General features: G+C 41.4%; 1 protein-coding gene, 2 long non-coding RNA genes and 1 pseudogene across 8 annotated transcripts in view; 3 read left to right on the top strand and 1 right to left on the bottom strand.

Moving 5' to 3' along the window:
• The first annotated feature begins 5,034 nt into the window (after window positions 1–5,034).
• On the top strand, window positions 5,035–12,400 carry LOC133207393 (gamma-crystallin D-like; annotated as a pseudogene).
• A 1,313-nt stretch (window positions 12,401–13,713) lies between these two features.
• LOC133225948 (uncharacterized) lies at window positions 13,714–14,733 on the top strand. Its single transcript, XR_009729331.1, has 2 exons — window positions 13,714–13,797; window positions 14,479–14,733. It is a non-coding gene; the product is annotated as an uncharacterized LOC133225948 (long non-coding RNA).
• Window positions 14,734–15,336: 603 nt separating this feature from the next.
• LOC133224343 (uncharacterized) lies at window positions 15,337–18,213 on the bottom strand. Its single transcript, XR_009728836.1, has 3 exons — window positions 17,427–18,213; window positions 16,944–17,018; window positions 15,337–15,589 (listed from the first exon to the last, which is right to left on the bottom strand). It is a non-coding gene; the product is annotated as an uncharacterized LOC133224343 (long non-coding RNA).
• Window positions 18,214–19,810: 1,597 nt separating this feature from the next.
• Window positions 19,811–26,251, top strand: part of NBEAL1 (neurobeachin like 1) — an 80,319-nt gene continuing 73,878 nt past the window's right edge. For 3 of the 6 annotated variants that reach the window (XM_061378913.1, XM_061378903.1, XM_061378896.1), the window contains exon 1: window positions 19,813–20,301. In XM_061378913.1, the coding sequence (XP_061234897.1) occupies window positions 20,251–20,301 (51 nt within the window). In that variant the 5' untranslated portion in view covers window positions 19,813–20,250. Of the gene's footprint in view, window positions 20,302–26,251 lie in introns of all 6 variants that reach the window. The other 3 variants (XR_009729330.1, XM_061378879.1, XM_061378886.1) reach the window with 2 other exon arrangements.

Below are 26,251 nucleotides of genomic sequence, written 5' to 3'. Positions count from 1 at the left end.
CCATTCCCTCCTTGCTGGTCTCACTAAGCTCATGCTGTGTTGCCCAAGAACACTCCCCATTTCCTAGATGGACTGTCACAACCCTCATCCTTGTATTAATTCTACCTTGGGTTACAAGTTGGGTGCATGCAGTTCTGCTTCCACATCCCTCTCTTCCTCTGCCTGGAAGCCTAGGCACACAGCTTGGGGTGTTTCTATAGGATTCTTTATACTTAATTCCATACAAGTTTCAGGGCTCAGTGGAGTAGTACATAAGAAAATGACAGAAATAAAGATTCCCAGCTACATCTAGCCATGAAATAGATATTCATCCAAAGTATGGTCTCATTGTACAGCTGCATTAACCCATGCCCTGGAGATGGGCCTGTACTCTTAAGGCAAAATACCTTCCATAAGGAAAAAAATACAATAAACACTTGTGAAGCAATACTGTTTTTCTTCTTCTGCCTGCTGATTCTTAGTCAGTCACTGAGCCTATATATGGAGATGCCAAAAGACAGCACTACACAAGAAAGAATGGTTATACTTAGTGATTCAAAGGGTCTTTTAGAAGTCCTCATGGACTCAAAGCTTGTTTTCAGTTCACCATATTCACAGCTATTTATTTTAACATATCACGTATTTCCTGTTTAAAATCAGTCTAAAATAAAATGTAGTTGCTGCAAACACTTGGCCTTTCCATTTTGAGCTCTCCATAGGGAAAGACTTATTACTGGTACATTCCAAACCAACTGAAATCCACATATTGGTACATTCCAAAAATTATAGATTAACTGGTGAGTCTTTGTGCTGATGTTGATGGGTCTTCTTGGCCATATAGTGCATCCCCCACTTGCCTTTCAAGCCATGTGAGCCAAAGTTGAAGGCCTTAAGGGTGTCAGATGAGAAGGCTAGAGGGGTCTTAAGATCAACAGCAACATCACTCTCACTTACACAGGAACTTTTTAGCCATGGATTTCTTCAGCATCACCTGTTTTGCCCTGGCTAGTTCACTCTGCAGGAGCAGGATTACTGCAACACACTATCCAATCCCATTTAGCAGCTCCTACCTCTCCTTCCAGGGCCTGTGTCACAGCACAGGCTCATTCCTAGAGCTTAGACCACCCATTGCTTCTAAACAGTCTTCTCTTCTTGCAAACAAACTTAGTAGAGCAGTGCCAGGACCTGACCAAATTTAATTTCAACTCAAACAACATCAGTGTGACCTCTTTAAGCCAAAGCAGAGAGAAACTGTACTTTGAAATGAGGTCATTACAAGAGGGGAAGAGGTGTTATTGCTGTTAAGCACATGAGGAGAACAGTGGTGAAGGGGTGGTTAAGGTTAAACAGCTAGAGAGATTAACATCTCGTGACTGCTTTTTGTTCACTGACTGGCAATAAAATAAACAGACTCTAACAAATAGGTGATTAGCCATGTCACTCTAATGCTGCTTTTGCTATTACAGTGCTGCCATGGTCTTCACTTTTCGTTGGCTAATACTTCCTGGATTTTAGATAAGGCTGGTAGAGTTAAGACAAGTAAGCAACTGAAATGTTGCTGTGCTAATAAGCACAAAAACAGTGTTTCATTTTCAGGGTGCATATACCTGCCCCTTTTGCTACTGCTCTCCTGCTGGCTGGCTTGTGCCAAGCCCAGCAGATCAGGTGGTTTGCTGTTCACATTTTCAGACAGCTGAAATCAGGGACCTGAAAGGTATGTGTAGATATGTGCACAGTGAGACTGATAGCCTTCTGTCACCTTGGCTGAAGTTTCCTCCTTTCCTGAGGAAGGGCTTTGCTGTGACCAGCCCAATTAGCCAGGACACTTCGGACTCTCTTTTCGGCTATGCAAAAAAGCAGTGTACATAGTTCAGAGCTCAGATGAGATGCTGAGTCATGAATTTGTTCTGCAGGACCCAGAAGAGACCTCTGATTATATGTGCACACTTATCAGCTGGCAGATGCATACAGTTGGTGCCTACCACTGCACTGTAATACTATCCACAGTAGGAAAGATAAGAAACCATTTTGGGTCTGTTCTTTCCAAGTGCCTAAATTCATGGTACTGAGGTCTTGTGCAGCAAGTGGGGAACTGAATGGGTGGGGCATCATATCATCCACTTTCCCTCTGGCAATTTAAGAGCTGCCCATTGTACCCCAGAGACTGACTGCAGTAGCAGAACTCGTGGTGACAACTTGGTGCTACAATTCACAGCAGAGAGTTTCAGTTAATGCTCTCAACTGTGAACAACACAGTAGCTGAGGCACACATACTGCGTGAAGGACCAGAGGCGCTAACTTCTTAAACTGCCCCACTCAAGCTTATGATTCAGTTTCTAGACTTTAGCTGGAGTTACAAGAGCACTGTGATACAAGCAAGCCCCAGTTTCTCCTATTTCTGCTACAGTAATCCTGACTTTAGACACATCACTACTGGTTCTCTAGCTATTCCTGAAATTCTCACTCATTTTGGTGAAGAGTTCTTTCCTAGGCAAATGTCAGGTGGAAACATTTAGCATTCATCTTGGAATGGCAAAACACCCCTTGTATGCAAGAGATCAGTTTATCTGTAGGACAAAAATATAACCAAACTGTTAGGAAAATAATCAGTTTTGTCAGAATGGAATCTAATTGTCTGAAGACTTAATCTATTAAGTTCATAGGACTATATATCTTCAAGAGGCAGCCAGCAGCAAGAGCAAATACCAGAGTCAACAAAAGGAGAAATTCACTTTTACTCAACCTCTCTAAAACAATGTAAAGGATGCTGGCTCCATGAGGGGTGTTCTGATTTAAGATCAAGCATCTCTGCTGCATTTTCTACATCTTAGAATGGCTTCAGGTGCTCAGAGCAGGAACTAGCCCAGGCTGGCTCCAAAAAGGAGTTTGTCTGCAGCAAGGCTGAGTCAGAGAGAACACCAACTGCCAAATCTTGCACAGACTGTCACCACGTTGAGTGCTGTTACGGAAGTGATCTGTCAGATTCTTCCACACAGGTATTTGCACTGCCAGAGCCAAACACATGGTCCATTTATGTGAAGCAAGTATGTGATGTTGTTGCCAAAGACATCCAGGGCTAGACTTCATGGCCTTTTGTGGGGATTTGCATTAACATCTGTTGTTCAAGGAACTTGTGTGCAATCTATGCAGCATATAACCATTTCTCTGCACCATTCAACATCCCAAAGATTCACCATCAGTTTGCCATATGGCTGGACTCAATCATAAGGGTCTTTTCCAACCTAGATGATTCTATACACCAGGGTTTACACCTTGAAATAGAGGCAGATATGACACTAGAGCACTCTTACAACTTGGCACTAATTTTCAGTATTGGGTATTTCTTGCATGCTTACACTGCTTGTTGCCAGTTCCGTCAAGTCCAGGTCAGCAACCCATCCAGCAAACAAAAATAAAGCTCTGAAGAGTGACAATAAATCAAGTACAACAGTCAAGCAAACATCATGACAAGCAAATCCACTGGGATGAACACAAGTGGTCTGAGGTAACCAAGAAAGCCTGGAAGAAAGGGGCTTGAATATAAAGAGGAAAGGAGAGTATCTGTTTAGAAATGGTGAGTGCACATTAGCCTCTGTCATCTAATAAGGATATAGTTGGAAACAGCATTAGTGAAGTGGCTTGTGATGGAAGGACATGAAGGCAGAGGTTTCATATCCTCCGTATCCATTTCCCCAGAAGACACTCTTTACTTTCCTGCTACAGCACTGAAAGCCCTTTTCTTTGGCCAGAAATCTTGTAAGCAAAGCTGTGCTTCACCAAGTCTCCCAAACCTTGCTCCCTTCTTATGTCACAAACACTCATTTGTTCCACTGAAGGTGGAGTCTATGTAGTTGCAAATAGAGAACTTTGAAATAAATTAGATCTGCAAAGGTGTTCAGCTGCATGCCAAGTTAACTGATGAATCATATTGACAAGGTCTTTACATGCTTGAAAGAGTTTCCCCAAATACAGAAGATTATAAATCTCTGTTTTGGAATGCTGTAATTTCTTTTGATCTGAAGCCTCACCTACTAGCGATATAAGACGTTTGTATAACTAGCTTTGCAAATTCCATGAAGCACTTTGTTTTTAAGAGCCTAAGATTTAAGTGTGAGAAAATGATAATTAGAATAGAACAAGTCACAGTTTGTTCCAGTTCTGCACCAAACAAGGAAAAAATAACAGTTCCGAAACAGAGGAACACAGTTTTCCATAACCTGCTAGCTGGGCTTTAGTATTAAAGCACTCTACTTAGCACTAAAAACCAATCCTTCCTTGCTTCAGATAGAGAGTAAATTGAGCTAAGTTCTGCTTGCTCCCTTTGACTTTTTAAAACAGACTTTCAAAAAGAGAGAATTAAACCAACTGACCCAAACTGATTCACAATGTTAGCCAGTAATTTGGATACACTGATAAACATCTAATAAAGAACCACTTGATTGCAATACTTTTAGCCTTCAGGAATGCAGTAGTTAACCACACACCAGGAAGAGACTGAAACTTTTAATCACTGTTTCCTCCAATCATGTCTGTGTTAAAATCTGTACATAACAGAGGGGATTAGTAAGCAAAAGCTAACAATACCACGTGACAGGGAGACTTTTCCTGTTTCCAGGATAAAGCTGGTGACAAAGTGTTGAAACCAAAGCAAAGTTCATCTGCTCTCACGAAAGGAAAGATTACTATAGGGCAAAATTAGGTAAGAGGTAATCAACACAGTGGGGGAAGAAGAGACCTATGCCAGAAACTACTCAGGTCTGCTGAGTTTGAGAGCTTTCAGGCAAAAGAGGTTGTGTAAAGAACTGTGCTTATACATATATCCACCCCTGGGTCAGGTGTACCACATGAAACTGCTGATACCATATGAAAATATAGTCCACAGCTGCACAGTAATTCACCTGCACATAACAGCAGCAAATGCAGCCCAAACCCCAGAAAAATAAGAATGTCACATGGTAAATGCAAATAATGCCATAACTACAATAAAGGCAAAACATGAGATCTCTGCACAGCTTACAATGTGCCTTTCTGTGTTACTTTTTGCAGGCTAGGACTATGGTATATAAAAGCAACTACAGTGTTTGCTCAGAGCTCTCAGCTTTCACCTCAGCAAACTGCCAAAAATGGGAAAGGTAAGTAGAAGCCTGTCGTGGTTTAAACCCAGCCAGACAGCTTGTTCACCCACTCACCCCCACTTTTGCCCTCCCCCTACTCCTGGAAGGACAGAGAGGAGAATCAGAAAGAATGCAACTCCCACGGGTTGAGATAAGAACAGTTTAGTAACTAAGGTATAACACAAATCACTACTGCTACCACCAATAATAGTAATGATAAAGGAAATAACAAGGGAAGAGAATACAACACCTCACCATCAGCCAACCAATAACTCACCCCCCCAGACCGATACCTCCTCCAACCCTGCAGTCTCCTAGCCCTTCCGGGTAACTCCCAGTTACATCCAGGCCATGACGTGCTGTGGTATGGAATACCTCTTTGGTCAGTTTGGGTCAGGTGTCCTGTCTCTGCTTCCTCCCAGTTTCCCCTCCTCCCTGTCAGAGCATGAGGCTCACAAAGTCCTTGGCCAAATCAAAATATCATTTTTATCAGCTCTGCTCCCAGGCCGAAAGTCAAAACACAGCACTGCACCAGCTACCAAGAAGGAGAAAAATGACTGCTACTGCTGAACCCAGGACAAAGCCCCAGTATGCCAGTACCCTGTTCTGACACAGACACTGGGATGGATTATGAATCTTTGCAAATGTTTATATTGGAGATCATTGTTTTTATGAAGACAAGAGCTTCTAGGGTCACTGCTATGAATGTGGCAGTGATCACCTTGATCTGTGGTCATATGTGAAACAATACAATTCCATCCAGGTAGAAAAAGGCAGCTGAATGATTTCTAAGAACCGCAGTTACTGAGAACACCAGTACTGTCTAAAAAGGAATGACTGTACTAACTCCGAGAAGTGGTTCATTATCTATGACTCCATCAGGTCTTGCCATGTAATCCTACAAATAATTTCTACTTCACAGTGTATTGCAGTTTAAGAAGTTTGGTATAGTTTATCCTTTAAGAATATAGGTATAAAGTCTCTTCAAATAACTCGAGAAACAAGCAAAGTTTGGCAAGGCAATGAAAAATTTCACTGGAAATGAAGGAAATAATCTGTTTAATATCAGTGCTATTTCCAGGGCCTGCTCATAACTTGGAGATGCTAAAAGAAAGCTGAGTGACTATTTCTAGGTAGAAAAGGTTTTGACATTATGCAGGGAAGGTCTAGCAGGGCCAGCTGAAAGTTCTGCTGTAAGCTGATATATGCAACTTGCTCATGACCATACTATGTTATGGTTCAGTGACACAAGAACATGTTAAATCAGGTTTGCAATGAATACAGCTTTCCTGACACAAAAACTGTGTTGGTTAAAGTCAGGCAAAGAACTACTACTTGCTGAAATACTTCTCTAGTTAGTAATGTATACCAGACTCTGTAACCTATAGCAGCAGGAACACTCCCATGCTTCACACTGCTTAGCAGTTTGCCACATGGCAATTGCCTGTGTACCAGTGCATATGCGGAGCATATGGAATAACACGGTAAATGTTTTTTAATAGCATAATTCTGAAAAGGCCACAGTATTCATGACTGGTCACAAGTAAGCACCACAGATCATCTCAAAAGTCACCTGAATACATTTGCTCCTATTGCCACAAAATAGAGTCCTTATAAAATCTATAAATCATAAAGCATCCTCCATTTACTTCCTACCACACATGATCATACCCATTTGCTGGCACACCTGAGCTCCTCCATGTGGGTGAGAGCTTCAAAAGAGCGAACCTCTTCACAATCCCATCTCCAGAACACAGTTTCTCAGAAATGCTCCTAGCAGCTCTTTATGTATGTCTTGTTCAGCAATGTCAGAATCAGTTAAGTTTCTGTCTTTCCTGTATTTTTACTGTGCTTGGCACTGCAGAAATCTGTTTCCTATGGGATTCAGCTCTATGAAAGAGAGAAGCTGCAAGGCCAAAAGTTGGAGCTCACTGATGATTGCCCATCAGTCCCGGGCTACATCCATCTCCCTAAGATCTGCTCTCAACATTTTAGGTGATTCTTGGATCTTGTCTGAAATGCCCAACCTCGGGAGCCAATAGTGTTTACTGAAGCCCAGGGAATACAGAAGATTGCTTGACCAGGGTGCAGTAAACACCAAAACTGTCTCTTTGCAGAGGCTGGCTGACTTGCACTGAGTTTTTGCTCCCACACTAAACAAATAGGGAATGCATTCCAAAATCCTTGTTCAAATGAATCTTCCTTCAGTACTACAAACAAATTAAAGCTGTGCAGTCCAGAGGGAAATCCAATTTCTCTCACACTTTAGGGGGAGACAGGATATACTTAAAAAAAATATTCACATTTATCCAGCTGTTGCACAGTTACATGATAATTTAAATAACTGTTAAAGATTCAGCTGTGTATTTCTAGCCCTGGTAAGTGTAGGAGGACGTCTGATTCTTTCATCAAAGTCTTCTCCAGTTTTACAGGTTTTGATCCAGGAATAGATTACAGTTCTGCACTTACCAGGTTAACAATATGCAGTTGAACCTTTAATAGTTATTTAAATTATCATGTACTGCGGAATAGGAAAAGAAATCCCATTAATAGTTATATCCAGCAAAGTACTGACTGAGGAGGAAAAGAACAGAAAGATGCAGAGGAACTCAGAACAAGGTGAATGCTGCATTTGGCATCAAATTCTTCATGGAAACAAGCTGCTCCATGCTACCACTGTTCCAGCAAAACTTTCCAGTCTTATCCCAGCTGATTCCTCCAGAAATATTTTTTCTAGATCCTTAAAAATCACACCACCTTTACATAGCATGTTTCAGTGAATCTCTACTTCATGAACTAAATGTTTAGCTGGTGTCAGTTGCCCTGCCCCTGCTAACTTCAGAGATGCACTGATCTGCTGCAGCAGTCAGAGATCAAGCCAAATCCCTCAATTGCCAGGCTGTTCTGCAAGCAAAAAGAACTAAATAAGCACACCAGTGTGGATTACAAACAGGACAACATCTTGTTGTGCTCAAGAAAGCCTATTGCAGCATTAATTATCATTGAAATAATTATGTATATGCCTACTAATCATCACTGAATCCTATGCCAGCAGGCATTCTGTGCAATAATGAATGAGAGCCATAATAAAATACAAAACAGTTAAAGGATCTTACATCTTAACATAAATCTCATTTAGATAGTGGAGTCTAGATTTTTTTTCCCAGGCATAGTTAGGCAAATATACTACCGCTCTTCATCAAGGTGCTGGAGACTTTTGGAAAGAGAAAGCAGTATAGAGAGCATAGAGATACTAGAACACTCTGCAACCTTATCTAGTGCATGTTTAATTTTAAGTCCTTCCCTCTGAGCTTTAAATGTTAGGCTGTGATTTGGTTTTGCCTAGCAAACATCCTGATAATGGAGTCCTAGAATAAAACCCAGCAACTTCTATGCAGTGAGGTAGACTTCTTAAAATTCAACATCTCTACTTGCTAATGTCAGAGGCATCATTTAGCCATTATTTCATGCTCACATGAGCTATCAATAATAGCCTGCTAGTGATCCTTTCCAGCCTTTCCCTGGCAACACTGGAGAGGAAAATAGAACCCTTCTTTGCCCTTCTTATCCTTTCTTTTGTACATTGGACACTTTGTGCCCTCCTGCCTGTGCTTTACTGCACAAAGTAGATTGTTGAACTGCTGCAAATGTCTGGTGTGCATAAGAACACCATGCTTCAGCCAGAGAGAAATGGAGCATGAACAATTCAGCTTTCAAGGAGGCGTGTGCAAAAACATGTTTCCTCTTGTTCACAAATGCCTGATATTTGCATCTATAGGAACTGCATAGTATAAGTAGTAAGTGTGTTAGCATGCTTAGGTTAGGGTGCTAACCCAAGTTTGCAAAATAATACAGCACTTTAAGTGCAGTATCTACTTGCCTGCTTAGAACAGGGAACCAAACCATTTCATTTGCCTTCAGCAAGAAAAAAACAGACCACCCCCCAGACAGCAATTAACATATGCACATGTACTTCAGTAAAGTAGCTAGTTCAATTAGAGCAATTGAGAAATATGTGATGTATAGTACTGATGTGTAGGTTACATGCTGGCATTCCTTTGGTCAAAGGTAAGAATGAACAGAAATATACTACAGTGATCAGAGCAATTATTTAGGATGTCTGGATTCTTGTCTCTGCTGCATCCGAGAGTTTGGGGATGGCCAAACCTCTCCAATTTTTTTCCACCTGAGACAGGAATGTTGGGAATCCCCAGTTTTCAAGGAGGACCAGAAGGTTTTAGTTGCTTTTGCTTGCAAATGCTCAGAGAACCTCAAACATACAGTAAGCACAAGGGTGCCAGAGGAAAGGAACACTGGAAATCCACAGAGAGCATCCAAGTTTCTGCTAACATGTCTTCCAGGTTCCTGTGGATTGCTTTATGGTTGGTAGCAGGCACTCCAGTTGCTAGCATGCAGGGCAGGTTTCTCTACATAAACACTCGCTGCTATTTACAGAGTATCCCTATGCTTGAGCTTTTCTGGGGTGAAAAATCAGGCAATCTCCATGTAAAAGCAGCTGTTCTAGCAGCATCCTAGATGACAGCAGTTGAAACAGGTGTGAATAACCTGACTCCTTAGCTCATGGATACTATTTGGCTAACAAGATATTTTGGCTCTAGAGTTTAAAATCAAACCGCAGCCCTTCCTGTAGTGCTCAGCCCATCTGTGTCATAGGGTCCTGGGAGGGGAAAGTCTACAGGATTCAAGGAGAAGCTGGATGAGTACCTGTAAGACAAATTCACTGAGGATTATTAACCAGAAAGAAGCAACCTCATGACCAGGAAACCTCTTGAGCTAAAATTACTGCAGTCTTGAAGTTTGAAGAAAGTATCATATGTATTTGCTTCAAATCTACCTTTCCCATGATGCCTACTCATGATCACAGCTGCTGCCAAGTTACTTGATTAGCTGAACCACTGATCTGACTCATGATGGCTGCTCTACATTTGTAGCTATAATAAGGAATTCATGTACTACTGCTCCTACTCTGGTCTCTCAAACTCCAGACTTCATCACCAAGTCCTGTGCCCACTGTATTAACTATGAAGGACCATTCAGGACCCAAAAGGAAAACTGGCTCTACAAAGCAGGCATGACCACAGAAAGAACCAAAAGAGCCTGACACTTCTGAGCCTGTCAAAGACCTGTGAGAAATGCAAGCACAGGCCTGCACATAGTTGTTCCTGTAAGTTAAGTCAATTTGCTTAGCATTAACCATCAGGAAGAAGTTATTTTTTGCTCCAAAGAAAGCATGGAGGCATTCAAAACCAACTGTCAGACTTTAATTCACATTCTTCCCTCATTCTCCTTCCAGTGTTAAAGGCTACAATTTCCTGGCTGAGGAAGCACCTCCAAGAGAGAGAGACTGGCAGGAGTGATACCACTTTGAACACCCATCTGGAGCACAACTAGCATTGTACAAAACCAGACCAGCTAAAGATTAACTCCTAAAGTTTTGTAGCTTCATGAAATCACCATACAAGACTCATAATGAAAGACTCAAGCAAGAAAGTACAACCATGTTGCTTTTTGTCTGAACAAGAAGCCAGTGAGACAAAAAGATCTACTGTTGCTCCATGCAGTATGAGCAGGAAATATGAAAATGCACTTTTTCTTGGGCTACCTCCCATTACTCAAATGAGACAAACTGAGGAAAAAGTTCCTGCTAGAACCCAAAGATGGCCATCAGCAGAATAACTTTACCTACATAGCCTCAAAGTACATAGCTTCAGCCTGCCCTTCAAATAAATTCAAACCAGCTCTGAGTTTGAGGCTGCCTATTGCCCAGGCTTCTAAAGACAACTACAATGTTTTGATTGAATGAGAATTGCACTACACCTCACCAAGCAAGGGTCCAGAATGAACAGCCCTAGCATCTTTGGGATTAATCAGATCACACTGAAAACTTAGAGCATTCTTCCTAAACAGCTTTTTCTTTATTTAAGTTCAACTGCAATTAAAGTTTCTTCAGCTGAAGAAATTAATGTGCTGTTGCATTTTACCTCAGTGACTCAAGATATCTGTATATCTCTCAAGTAAAACAGAGGAGAGTAAAAACAGTGACATGAAACAATTCTGCTGAAGCACTTCCAGCACTATCACTTGCATGTCTTCCATTAGTAAAATAACTAAAGAAATATTACTTGACCTCCCCTTTAGTCTGATTCTCTGCTTACTGACAATACCAATAAATTTTGTACCCCCACCCCCAACTACTGCTATTGACTTTTGTTTAGAGAATGATAATGGAGAAAGGGAAGGGAAAAAACATCAATTCTCTTTGCTGAGCAAAAAATTACCTTTCATCTAATTCCTGTGGAAGTACCACTGTGTATAAAGGACTGCTGCAACTCCTGAATGCTGAGAGCTCACAATTAAATCCTAATAAAAACTGCAAAAGTAAGAACAGCTGAATGATTGGAGCACTGACAACCAACCTAGCACCTGCATAGCTCCTTATAGGCAAGATGTTTGCAAACATAGCTTGGTGATCTACCAACAAATTAGCTATGGGGAAACCTCAAGCGGTGGTTTTATTGTCTAGGTCTTTGATGAGTTTCCTAAAGAAAGCCTATATTGTACTTGGAAACTTTCAAATGCCAAAACATTTATGCATAAGAAATCTTTTGGCTTTGTTTTTCTGTCTTTCTAGTTTCCCTCTGAGTTTGTCAGATGATGAAAGAGACCTAAAATTTATATAATCTTAGACTAAGATGTACAGGAAAATAAGTTTGAAGTACTCTGTCCCCCAAAATGTAACAAATATCACCAAACAATGCTACTGAATTTAAGTATTTCTTACTCAGTTTTACTGCTGTTAACATATAGCTGCCCAACAGGACCCAGAGTGCTCAATGATTAACTCGGGTTATGCATAACAGTCTTGTTTTGTTCCTGTATCATTAAGAGAGGTGAAAGCTTCAGTGTAATCCAGCTGTAGGAAAATTATGTCTTCCCTTGTCCACATTCCACATTACAGAAGATTTCTAGGAGCCCAGGACAGGGTGCAGGAGATGGGCAAAAGTTGAATGACTGTGTGATACACAGAAGTCATCCATGAAGCTTTCAGTCAAAGAACAATTTGGGTTTCACTTTCTCCAAATGCTCCAAGAACTTGTCATGAAACTACTGACAGGCTATTTCCAGCATGAAATCATCATGATGAGAGATGCCCCCCACTTCCCAGAGTCCCAAAGGTATATCCACCTGTCATTTGTAGTAACAGACAAATAAAAACACCACTGACGGTGTGTTCATTCTATAGAAAATAAACATAAAGGCTTTGCTAGTCTTTGGACCTGGTACAAGTGTCCCTATGGATCTTTCAGGTCTTTGGATTGTTTTGTACAATCTACGCAAACAAAGCCAGCTTTCAAATACTTTCCAGTATGACAGGGTTACTTTTGTTTTATTGCAAATCACTTTCTTTGATGACAGAGACTTTCAGGGCTGCTCCTGTGAAGGCCCACAGTCCAGCCACACCTGCGTGCCCACCTCAACCATTGCTACTCTACAGCGATGGAAAATGCATGAATGTCCCAGCTACATAGGTCACCAGTACTTCTGAGATGATGGGATGGGCTTCAGTGACTCCATTAAGTCTTGTATCATTACAGGAGTTCTCCATGCCATCTCCATGTATGCTACTGCCTATATTGGAATCAGAGCACTACAAGCCATTTTGACAACTCTGGCACAAGTAACAACTTCCCCAGACAACTCTGTGTTAGAAGAAGGCTAATAGAAAGGACACTTACAAAGTTCACCTAATGGGGTTTAGATTCCCAAAGAGGTAAATAAGTCAGTTAGGATTCCCAATCAAATGATGGCTGGTTAGTGCTTGCTGGGGGGCAGATGGGGAGCATATCTATTATATATATAAACCCACTTTGGCTATACATGATCTAAACAAAGAAGTTTAGTACAGAGTTGAGAACTAAACATCTCCATACCCCAGTCAATGTTTTTCTTTCAAGGTAGGCAAAGATAGTGACTATACTACTACAGAGGCAACTTGACACATATTTTCTCATTGTAGAAACACCACCATATATTTGAACTGCAAATGAACACATATTTGCCTCATGGTAGATTTTTTTGAATAATTCAGCATAGAATAAATCTGTGTTTTTTCTTCTAGAGTCATTCCCTGGAAAAGTTTTACTAAGAGGGAAAAGGTTGCCAAGATGTGAAATATTTCAGTACTCACACATAAGGCTAAGGATCTGAGATTTGGCCCAGGAATAGCCTTCATGCTGGAATGAATCCTTCCAATATTCATGCAAAATTAAGTTCACCCATGTTATAAGCTTTCTGTACAACTCAGTTTCCTTGTCCAGTAGAAGCTTCATAAACCATCACAGCAAGTTTCCAAATACATTCCATCTGCATAAGATAATGCAGCTATTGTTTTCGCTGACATGCAGTTCTGGGTTTCACTTAGTTAAGCCAAGTTCTGGATCGAAGTGCTGAAAGCTAGTGCAGACACTTGTGTCCTTTCAAGCTGTAGAGGGAAAGAAGTCAGAGATGAGGAGGGCGAGAACAAGATGGACTGAAGGGAAGTTGACTTGGGAGGCTCCTGGGAAGAGTCTAAGGAGCTATTTACCACAATTTTCTGGGTGCAGAGACCACTCATCAAGGCCATAGAGTCAGTTTCTCTAGGAGGAGACTGTGGGAAACTATCAAAAGCCTTGGAAAGATCCAAGTAGACAATGTCCACTATGCACCTCACATCAACCAAGAAGGCTACTTGGTCATAGAAGGTGATACTAAAGTGCTGTTGGGCTCACTTTTGGTAGGTTTCTGTTTGGTTGGGGGGTTTTGTTTGTTTTTTTTTTTTTAGAGCAATTAAGGTGTTGGTCTTTGTACAGCAGCATTAATCTTGTGTCTATACAACTGCACTTGAACACCTGCAGAAACTGTTGAGCATTAGCAAGAAGTATTTTTCTACATCAGATCTTAGCTGTGCTACATACAAGAGTCAGAGACAGTCTTGAAACAGTTCATCGTCTTAGAGAAAAAGCAAAAAAAAAAAAACCTGCCACCTAAGGCTCCCTTTTCTTGCAATGCTTTTAGCTTTTGATTTAAAGCCCACCAGCCAGCCTTGACTACAGTGGGCTTCAGAGCCCGTATGCTTGCTTTACTGGTAGGACTAATTCCCCAGAAGTCAGAGGAAATGGAGCTGGTAACACCCAAGCTCAGAGAAAACCTGCATCTAAATTGCCAAGCTGAATTTTTATCTGCAGTGTCAGATAGTTTAAAAGTAGCATCTTTGAAGGTAAGTATTATTTCAGACCTTAGAGGAAAAAATGGAAAACATTCATTTATGATAACAAAAATCCATTTGTCACTGAGTCCATGGGACAAACCCTACACTTTATTATAGGGTGTACCCTGCATCTTGAATGGCCCCCTGAAAGCAATGTCCTTCTCCAAAGTAGTTCTCCAGTGAATAGGCTAGTAAGCTCACAGTCACAGCATCCTTATGGAGGTACTGCATACCAAACCCGCATCTGTGACACTAGATGACTTAAGACAAAGCAAAGCATTTACAGTATTTACCATGTTTATTAATCAAAATTATCTCTGTCAACTACTATTTGTAGTGTTACAGATATCAAAATAAATCTCTCAATAGCTTGTTCACTTTGTGATAATAGAGTCCTGGTGTCCAGTAGTTCCTGCTGCCACTTAGCATTAAGTCCAGAGTCCTGCACAGGATTGAATGGCTCCTATTTCCAGCTCATGGCCTACACTATGCTCTTTTGTTTAGCCAGGACCTCACACTGTCTGTAGTCATGAACTCATGTTGACCCTCAGCAGCACAGAGAAGCAGGAGCTTTCTCTAATGTCTGGGGTTAAAAACCAGAAGAGAGACCCATTATGTTAAAGAGTCTACAATTCATTCAGTGTGCAAGTGGCCCCTGCCCAAATCTCACACATACTTTTAACAGCACACTGTTGTTGACATAATTTTGCAGGATCTTTAAAACTCTGTTTTCATGTTTCACAACACTAGCCATCATTCAGGTCTCTATACCTTGCCCGTGTCAGGAGTAAGCTAGCAGAGTCCCTGTAGGATTCACAAAGACACAGGGAATGGCACACCCTCAGTTTCACATCCCACTCAAAAGCAGGCACTGTGCTGCAACCAACATCTAACTTCTGGGAGGCCACAGTTCTAACATTTTGCAAGAACCCCAGCAAGGTTGGAGCAGTCTAGCAGCAGTCAGAGCTGAGCCCATTTCCCTTTAGTTATTTCCCTTCATTTGCATTCTTCCCCACACAAAGAGGAGTTAGGCCCCAAGTTGCTATAGCATCCATTCTCAGGACAAGCTTATCATGTCAGCTGAGAGGGAATTAAGTACAGACAGATCATCAGAGACTACCAACACCTACACATCTTTAAACCTTGCTTGCTGCCATGTTAGGATTTTTTTCTCCCCTGATACAGATTGCTTTGAGGAGTCATGCTGTAGATCCAAATCTGCTGAGCTCTGCAACATAGTGAAAGCATTCATTAAACAGCTGCTTAACTAAAGCACAGTCATTTCAAGTCCAAGTACAGTAACTTCACTGATCACTGGCCATAAAATAGTGAAGAGTAAGGGCTTACTTTGAGTGAAAAGTGAGTTTGGTGAAGGAAGGAGAACACTTTCACAACGCAAATTTGTGCACTAACAACTGGTATCTTTGAGCATCTGCAAAACAAAGACAGCTATAGCAAGAGTCTACACGTGCTAGTTCTAGCATAGATAACCTAACGACAGCAGAGGGGCAGTTCTAAGCCTTAACACCCATCATGAATCTTTACTGGCTATTACAGCCTGTAAGAACCTAAGCAGACAAAAGCATATTATTTAATTAGGCTGGAAGAATCTTTAATATGTACCTTAAACAAGAACATTCCTAGCACAGCTGCAAACCTAAAGCCTCTGGTAAGGGAGCCTATGTTATAGAAAAGCAGCAGAAGAGATCCTGGGCCTTTTACAGCAGGGGATTCATTATCTTGAAGGCCCCCCTTGGAAACAAGCTGAAAGGACAAAGAACAACAAAAACACTCACCATGGTCCCAGGCTACCCTGGGCTAAATTCCTTCCTGAATTTTGAGTCTGGTTAATGGTTTAACCCTGCATATATGAAACAGAGCACCCAGGGGCCAAAGGGACTTAATGCTACTAGCGAGACCATCACCTCCCAGCTTTAGCTCTGGCCAGTCTCCAACACTTTGAAAGAAAGCAACTAAAATGCCTAGATATCAGCTTATGTGTCAAAGGGCAAACAAATTCCTTCCTATTTCCAAATTTTGCAAGCAGCTAACAAGCCCTGAGCTACTCAGGGTACAATGTGAATATGGTGACAGAAGGAAGAACAAACACCAATTAAGTGTGCTGCCTTACCTAATAGAATAATTGCACACTCATTTTGTGCAATCACAGTCAGAGAAACTCAAGGCAAGCTGATCCTGTGCTACCCTCTGCAAAACACCATCTCAGAGGCTACATCTTGCAAAGGCCAACTTCCTCCTTTCTAATAGCCCACCAAATGCAGTCTCAGGTTAATTAGGTTTGAATGGCTAGAAACTAGTATATACAAAGCCCTACTTCTTTACAGACCCAAGAGATATTTTGATAGTGGGAATTTTAAACACAGCTGCCAAGGCCACTTGTTTACTTGGAATGTACAGATTACACCTTGCTTCTGTACAAGGGTCTGTTTGTATAGGAAGGTGGAAGAATTGAGAGGCAGGTTCAATTTTAAGCATAATTCAGGTCTTCATTGTTAGTAAACAAATCATTAGCCCCAAGACATCAAGGAAACCCTCAGATAAAAGCTTTGCCACTGACGTACCCCAGCATGATTTTTGCTGCTCCTGGGCATGATCTCAGTAGAAGCCTCACAGTCAAACAGCATGTTTGAGAGTATCTGAAAGTCAGATACAGATTTGTATCTTTTTCATTACCTCCTATGAAAAATAAGTATAACTTAACAAAAGCTTTACTATAAAGTGTGTGTTTTTCCCTGCCACTTCAGAGGTCCTTGATCTCAAAGCTGCAATTCAATGCAGTCCACTCCTTTGTTGAATCTTTCCTTAATGTCAAACTCATGCTTCCTCCCTATTCACACCCTTCTCTCTAACCTTTCTGTTACCTGAACTTGCTGACTAACAAGTTCATAGCAAGACTAAATTACTAATATGCAGCCACTGAAAAGAGATAAAGTACAAAACCACAAATAATGTACAACGTATGAAAAACAACCACTGCTGTAAACAGACAGCTACCACAAGACAGCAGCTAAGGGGACAATGAAATACAAATGAACACTGCCTACCTGGCTATTTAAGATCCATGAAACAATTGATACATAGTTATGGAAGAAAACATGATAAAAAGTTAGGTAATTAGTTTTCATTGCTAGACCAATCCATACAGTCACACTTTAAAGTACCCGTACAAAGCTAGTAATGCTTCTTTTTACATCCTCCCTCCATTCTTCGACTTCCACATCCTTAGCTGAGTCTTTATCACAGTAAGCATATTGAATTATAATTTCACTCTTGAGTTATACTACACCTGTAGGGACAGAGCTGTAGTTCACCTTTCCCCACTAACCTCTCTTTGTTGCTCAAATTTATATATGAGAAAGAACTCAATGAATACTGCCTGTTTATCTATACTGACAGGGAAATATCAAACTTGTCCTACACCAGGCAACACAGACATCTAAAAGTCATCATAACAATTCTACAGTGAGCAAGCTATTTAAAGAAAAACCTCTGGAAGATCAGATCAGTAGACTACTCACCCTGGATGCTGCTGGAACAGGCTATAAACGTTTTACTCTCCCTCCAGAGCACTTATGAAAGGCAAGAACTATCTACACAAGCAGCAGCAATTGTTTAAGCCCACTAGGATAACTGTCATTACAATTCCAGCAGAGTAGGAAATGGCTGATTTATACTCTGTGAGCATCTCAATTAGGTAGGCAGCAGCACTTAAGAAGGAAGGAGTCTCCCATCTCTATCAGTAGGTGGTTTTTATTGTTTTAGTGGAGTCTACTGCAGGACTTCTTTATGTGGGAGCACCTACTATCACTGGTAAAAGCTAATAATGCAAGAAAACTGAGCTGTATTTCAAGGAAGGATTGGTGGTTTTGCATGGTTTTGGGGTTTTTGCATGACTTTTTTAATGGGAGCAAATTGTAAGAGAAGTTTGAAATAGACTGTTTTCTCCATCCCTAACAATTTTTTGTACAGCAGGCAGTATAATGACATTGCACAGTCAACGCCTTTGCAAAGCACTTTCAAAACTCATGTGAAATCACTGCAGTGGTGTTGAAATCCCCTGCAAAGGAATCGACAGCACAATGGATGCTTCATCACCTGATGCTGCATGAGATTTACCCAGGTGAGGAGATGACCCGGTGGCAGGAGCAGGGCTGTGTTTAGAGGTTGCAGGGCCTCACAGCAACCTGGAGGAGAAGGCCCAGGCCTCCTTAAATCTCCTTCTCACTGCACTGGAGCCTGACACAGCATTAATTTCCCGCCCCACTTTCCAAGGGATCAGAGGAATACAGAGGGAAGCCTGTTCCCTAGCAGGCCATGCTAGAAGGATCCTACTATTGAGACAGCAGAGCGGGAGGAAAGTCCCTCGCTGGAGCACTGTGCCTTTGGGAGGGTCAGTGCACTACCCACATGTTTGGGAAGAGCGACAGCAGCAAGCGAAGAATGTCTTTTCACATTCCTCCTTTAGAAATCTGACTTTATTTTAGGAGTGTTTTCTTAGTTCTACTCAAGCTCTGCATACGAGGTAGACTGCTTTAAAGCAGCAGCAGGTTGTATGTGCATACATGTCCACACTCCTCAGGCTACGGAGGCAGGCCTCTCTGGACTGTGTGTAAAACACATATACGTGCTTCATCAGCTTTATTGCCTACAAAGCAATGCAGACGTTTCCTGAGGTGCTCGGTCTCGCAAGGACTGGGAATGCCGATCCTTTTACAGGCAAGGAGACCACTCGAGCAGAAGAGGGTCGCGTCACCTTACAGGGACCGCCAGCTCCTCGGGTGAAGTGCCGTGTGCTGAGTATGGCTCTGCCACCACAGCTATCACAGCTACCACAGCTTCCACAGCGGCCTCAGCCCTCCACACAGGCCTCCCTCGGTCCAGCCAGCGGCCCCTGCCTTCGTCACTCCGCCTGCACTGGCGGTACTGCCCCTGCCCGAAGCCAAGATGGCGCTCGCGGCCTCCCCGCCCCTCGGCGGCGGCCCGGGGCGTGTGCCGGAATGCGGGCGGGGCGGGCGATGTGGCGAGGTCCGGCCTCCTCCGCCGCCCGGTTGACGCGCGGCATTGCCTAGCCGCCGCCCGCAGTGGCCCGGGAAGGCTGCGGGGAGAGAGGCCGCGGTAGGCTGAGGGCGCGGTAGGTGGCGGCACGGGGCAGCTGCTTTCGCTCGGGACCGGGCGGCGGGGCAGCACGGGGCCCTGCTGGGAGCGGGGAGGCTGCGGGCAGCGCCTCTTCCTAGGCAGCCCTCAGGCTGCGGGAGACGACTTTGCCTGTGCCCGCCGGGCTCCGAGGCCGCTGCAGAGTCCGGGCGTGGGGCGAGCAGGGCAGCGGTTGTCCACTGCCGGGCCGGGGCCCAGGCGTGCAGGGGGCTTCCGCCCCCTCCGGGCGTTAGCACAGCCGCCTCAGGGCTCCGCCGGGACAGCTGCCCTTCTGCTTCCCTGCAGGAAAGGAGAAAGCGTCACGGAGATCAGAAACCAGAGTTCTCAGTCGTAGGGGCGGTAATGTCAGACACGAAAACGATGCGACCTGCCGCCGCGTAATTCCCGAGGTCGTCTGTGGGCTTTAAGTGCGGATTTGTTATTTCCTTCCTCCACCAAAGGCCTGAAGGGTATGTTTTCACTTTCAGAGATCAAAACCGAAGAGGCGCTGGCGAAGAACGGGCATGCTTGACCCTTGCGTGCGGTTGCCTGTGCTGTGCTACGCTTTTTACCCGATAAGGAGAGACTGAGACGCTGTTATTTTCATCTTTGACTCTTCGGGTTATGATATAACTGTAATAATAAAGTAAAATCTACGGAAAGAGCACCTGGGAACTGAGCATGGTGGGATCTTGAGCAAAAGTAGCTGCTGTCGCGAAAAGAGCAAGGGAAGGAATGGCATCCCGAGAGAGGCTGTATGAGCTTTGGATGCTTTACTGCAATAAGGTAAATATTTGCGGGAGGGTTGTTTGTCTTTTTCCTCTTCTGTTTGGAAGTCAGGTATTTAAAATGTGTCTAACATTTTTTAGCCTGTTTTTTTTTTTTTCCTCACAAATTGAATAGACTTGTCTGGTTTCTGTAAGGATATAACTGCAGACTATATCCAGCTATATTCTTAGACTATATCTAACCTTATCTCTTGATTTGCCCTTCAGGTTGGGCTTTTTTGTGTGTGCAGTGTGAATTGCACGGTGTTTATGGCTCAGTTTAAGCAGTTATTTTAGCTATATCTTTTAACTGTGTGAATGCATATGTTCACGTAATTTTTTGTGCGGCCGTGGCATTAAAATGTATTAATTCACTGCTGTCTGATACTTAGCTTTATACTTACTTTTTATGTGAAGCTCCGGTTTCTTTTAAACTATGTTAGCAAAAGCCATCCCAAAGAGCAGATTTATCAAGTTACTCTCGAGTCTTCCTTTGCTGGTTATCATCAGAACATCAGAGTATTCCATTAATAATAATGAATTTCCTTTATCTGTCAAGGATGTTATTAAAATACTGTCCTGTTTCCATTTGCATTTTATAGTGTAAAGCAATTGATATGTTTAAAGGACGGAGCCTAATTACCTCTGGGTTGCCGAGTATGTACACAAATTGGATTGCAGATGATCTGAATAGATATCTGTAAAATAAAAAGCATACAAAAAATAACTCTAAAGGCAGGGGAAAGGACTGGCCTATTGTCATATAGGCACTCAGTGGCAAGGCTAGCTTTTGGTGGCCTTACTCTCTGGGTTTGTTTTGCCTTTTCTCTTTGCAGTCTCACGCTTCATAGGTATCTCAGTTCCTTTAACTTTCCAAGCCAGTAGGACATTAAGGGTAGAACAGACATTCTCTTGTTTATTTCTTGTCCCAGTTCATTTCTACAGAAGGCCTGTCTTGAGAGCATAAAATGTTAGAATTTACGTACATGCAGTCTGAACAAGTTCATGAAGCAGTGGATGGAGGTTGCACAAAGCAGTGTTAATTGTAGCTTTTCTTAATTTTTCTATGAGTTTGCAGCCCTAATGCTCTAGATGTTAAAAATAAAACTAGTGCAAACATAACAGCATGGTATGACTTCTTGCTGCTACCAGCGTGGGTGATCTGTTGGGTTGAAACATATTTGCATAGACCTTTGCCTTTTAAACTAATGTAGTACTGCCAGTGGTAGTAGGAAATAGCCTAGCACTGGAGGACATGGATGTTTTGCCAGTGAGTTCATCGATGTGGGAAGAACAAAGACACTTGGAACAGACTCCAAGAATCCAGGCTTTCCTCTGCTTTGGGAGACACAGGGCTGCAGAAATGAGCCAAATGAGCCACGCTCTGAATTTCTCTACCCAGCCGGTCTATGTCTCTTTCGTCTCTAGTTCTTTATAAAACTTTTATGTTTGTCTTACACCTTCTCCCCCTTTGTTGGAGCCTTTCATTCAGATTGTATGCTTTCCATCTTCATGTTGTCCTCTTACTAGCAGGAAGTTTGCATAGATAAAGGAGTACTAGTTAATATATGTGCTTTGTGTGCTTTAGATCACTTAGAGTACGTTCAGTTTCTCTATGAGAATGCTGTGTACTGAGTCAGTCAGCTCTTGAGTAGTGGAGAATGACATGTTAAAAGAAAAGTATCTTTTTATAGACTCAGCCTATATGAGCTGTTGGTGATGATTTTTGGCCTTTTTTTTCCCAGAGCCATATGTTAAAGGCACATTTAAGTGGGTTTATATGTTGATAAGGACTAGGTTTTAAGTAGCTAAGTGTGTATGTATATATGTATATATAAATATATATATAAAAATATATAAACCCTAACTATCAAAATTTGAAGGCAACTAGAGTAACTCTGAAAGAGGAGTCGTCACTTCTTCAAAATGTGCTGGACACAAAACTGCTTTTTCTTTCTCAACTGGTTTACCTCATTCTGCTTGGGGCAGGCATCCAGCATAAGTGTTTTTTTTATCTTGGATTAAGTTTGCTGAAGTCAGGAGCAACTGAAGAAGCTAGGTTTTAGGATGTAAAATGTTGTAAAGCCTTAATGTAAATTAGATTGTTCAGTTATATATTGAAAACATCTGTGTGCTATACTTTGTTCTCTGTGGAGCATCTAGCATAAGGTGACAGGATATAGTGGTTTAAGGAGAAGTCTCCTTATACCTGGGACTGCCCAGTGAAGCGTAGTATCATATCCTGTATGTTGCACTGTCATGACTTTGTGGCTGACGTCCTGGGAAGGAAGAAAGCTAGGCAATTCCTCCCAACTACAAAAACTGCTGGAGAGTCACAATTGAGTAAGGTGAGAATTTGTTGTGCCACAAATATGTGGTTTTAGCTTTTGCAGCCTTGCTAGCTAAAGAAACGGTGAAATCCAAGCTCTTTTTTTGTGATGCTTCATATTGTTGCTAAAAAATAGACTTGTTTGCCTTGCCTTTTTTAGATAATAGGGTCCTTCATGTTAGTATGTTAAATATAGCACCCTGTGCTACAGCAGCAGGGTTTTTCATGGCTTCAGAATGATGGGTAATGCTGTGTTACTATCTTACCTTCTACCCGAGGTCATGACTCTTGTTCTTTGTGATCACCTAACATCTCTGGCAGCATCAGGTGTCAGCCACAGCTATTAATTTTGTGCGAAGTAACATTAGGAAGGCATTTCTCTGTTTTTATTGCTTCTTCTGCAGTTTAGCTGGTTTGGGCAGACAGCATCACGTAGCTGGGATCTCCGCAGAAGCAGTCTTTGGATGACACTGTGTATGAGGTGGTTTCTTTTTCTTTAAGATTATGCTTGTGTGGCTGAAAAAAATCATTTTTAGTTGGTATTCAGTTGTGTTTCTTCTGGCAGTTTCTAATCTAAGGTTGAGGTTTGGTTTTGGATTTATATTTTTTATCTTTTGTTCCCCTAAAAGCTATCCTGTAGGGCAGTTGCTGCAAAGTGGCATATTACAATCTGCTGTTTAGGATGTTTAATCATGCTACACAATGCTGTTTAATCATGCTACACATGATTTATGCATGGAAGCAGTTTAAAAATTCATTAAACTTAGTGAAATTGTGATACAACTGGGGTTGTATCACATCATTGTATTGTTGATAGTCTGAGCTGTTAATGCTTGAGTTTTGTTTGGTTTGTTTGTTTTTTCTTTTAAATGATGATGTCAAACTTTTTGCAAAGAAAGCATTGTTAAGGATGCAACTTGCATGTTTTTTGATGCTTTTGAAATGTTTTTTGTTCTATTTTTCCTGTTCCATTATCTGTTAATGTACAATGCTGTTACTTGAATATTGATATGGATGTAAGCTACTCTCCCCTCATCCAAATGTAGGAGTGTGGTGTCTTTTAAGATAATTGAATTCTATGTAGAACAGGTTACACTGGTCCTTTCTAGAAGGACTAGACTAAAAGGACTGAAACTTTTCCTAGTGATCGAAGTCACTAGAAGTTTTCTGCAGTAGGCTAGGTAGACAATAATAATATCAAGCATATTGACTGTCAGCTTTGAAAGCTTTCAGTAATCTACACAGAAGCCTGAAACATTTCTCATATAAGTGCATACGCAGCAGGTACCTGAAAAGGCTTTACTAACATATATGTACAGCAGAAGAGCTATTTTAGGGGAACCAAAGACATGCTTTCATGTGTATCTGTAACCTTTTCATGTTCATGTGACTGAGGTGATCTCTACCAGTTTTGCCTTATAGCCTTAGACCAGCATAGCTGTAACAATATTACTATTGTAATATTAGTTGATTAAGCTGTTCTTAGATGTTAATTATGTATCTGTATACCAAAATAATCTGTATTTTATAATCTTTTGAAGTAACCATTACTGCAGATTGAAATTAAAGAGGTTCAACTTCTATTTTATCTGTAAGATTTTTAAATATGTGTATTTCATCTCCAGTTGTTCTGGTAGGTGTTTCAGACTCTTAGGCATAAAGCATGTCAGGATTTCTGATAATAATTATTTTACTTGCAAAGTGATCAGATACCCTTTTATATGGAAAGAGATTTTCTCCTCAGTCAAAACAGAAGGAAAGAAAAAAAAAAATCCCCAATTGCCTTAAAAGTGGGGTTTCAAAGGCGTAAGGGGGAAGGGATGGTTTGTCAGTTTATATCAACACGAGTTTTTGCTTGTAAGGGGTTTTTAACTTCTGTCCCTGTATAAAATTGGGAAGTATTTATAAATAAGCTAAAAAAGCTTATGATCAGGGCAGCTTATAGATGTGACTGTTGTCAGGCTGCTTCAAGTAATATGATTGAACTGAATTTGTTCACCTAAATGACATAGTAGTTGTGTTTCTCAAAGAAATGTGGTTTTAGCAAAATTAGGCTCAGTTATGGTGAAGCACATGTAGTTCAACAAGAATATAATCTTTGACATGAAACTGTGAACCTCATGTGAAACACTGACCTTTGCATCCCAAATATATCTCATCTTGACTTGGCTTGCACTTGTTTTCTTTCTTGTGCAACTGCTGATTTGTCAACGATCCATCTTGCAGAACTATATGTTGCCTTTGTTATGCTAGATAAAGAAGTATTCAGCTTACAGCTAGATGAATACTTGAGGAAACAAAGTGTTCAGTAAAAGTGGTTTCTTGTAAGTCACAATTATCATGTAAATTCATGCCTCTGTTAAAACTTGTGAATGAAGATTTATTAAACAGTTGCTGTGTCAAAATAACTTTTCTGCCCATAGTTTTAAACAAAACTCTGTGTTCTGAGGGAGTGTAATTTGTAAAAGAGCATGTCGCAAGTCACAGGCGGCCATGTGTTGGTGAAATATCTTTGTCTTTATTTACTAGATGCTGAACTAAGAATGGATATAGATAAACAAGAACAGTTGGACTTCGATTCTGAGTTTACTGTCTGCTATTTACAGAGCTGTCTCATAGCCCAAGAACTAACACAATTCTGATATCTACTAACATAGAACGTTTCATATAAATAACTTAGGTATATACGAGACATCAGTCTCTTGTAGTAGCTTCCTTAATTGTGGACAAGGGGTGACCTTGTGCTGATGGTTGTTCAGACACACAACAGCAACTCTGCCACAAAGAATGCAGACTTCAGGTTGAAGTGAGACAGCAGCTAAATCTAAGAGACAGAGATGTAAGAAAAGCATCGTATTCTGAAAGCTACGTAGAAACTATTTTTTATTCTTACCATCCTTATAGCATCTTTGGCAATACCTGTATGTAGCTGCTACTTTTAGATAAAAAGTACCTGAGGTGTGTCCATGCTTTGTCTCTAAGATTCAAGGTTTTACTGGTGTTCAGCATGAGACTGAAATGCCTACATGTCCACAGGTTTGTGGATTAGTGAGAAACTAAGTGGAATTAATGAGAAACATCAGTTCTGAACATACCAACAAATGTATTCCAGATCAAGTTTTTACAGAAGTGAAAGAATCTAATGTCTGTTAAATTGAATGATTTATGACAAAGCTAGAAACACAGGCTGTTGGTTCTGAGTGTTGATGTACTAATATTAGAGTGAATCTAACAAACACAAGGCTGCTGTGTGGTATCTGAGTTGTGGCGCTTTTAATTTGGTCGTGTGGTTCAGATCCAGGGATAACGTGTTCTGATAAAAGAATATTAGAGAACCAACTCAAATGTGCAGTATGTTTGTGCTGTAATACGGAAATGGGAGAAAGGCTTGCCAGCTGCCTGTTGAACAGCATTGTAGTTTAATGCCTGAATCCCAATTTGTCAGTAGGTACTGTTAAAATATTTACAGGCTTCAGAAAGGTTAACCAGCTGTTACTGAAGAGAGAAGAGCTTCTTTAATTACTGAACTTTCCTTGATGAAAGAAATTTATGTAATGAAAATCACCAAAACACACACGTGTCTCAACAGTACAGATAAGCATCTTATTTTTAAAAGAAATCATTTGTTCTGCTAACTTTT

The sequence above is a fragment of the Neopsephotus bourkii genome, unplaced genomic scaffold, assembly GCF_033783945.1.
Source record: "Neopsephotus bourkii isolate Nb327-2 ecotype Australia unplaced genomic scaffold, CSIRO-AGI_Nbou_v1 NB_196, whole genome shotgun sequence".
Lineage (NCBI taxonomy): Eukaryota > Metazoa > Chordata > Aves > Psittaciformes > Psittacidae > Neopsephotus > Neopsephotus bourkii.
This window is presented reverse-complemented; position numbering and strand designations above follow the sequence as displayed.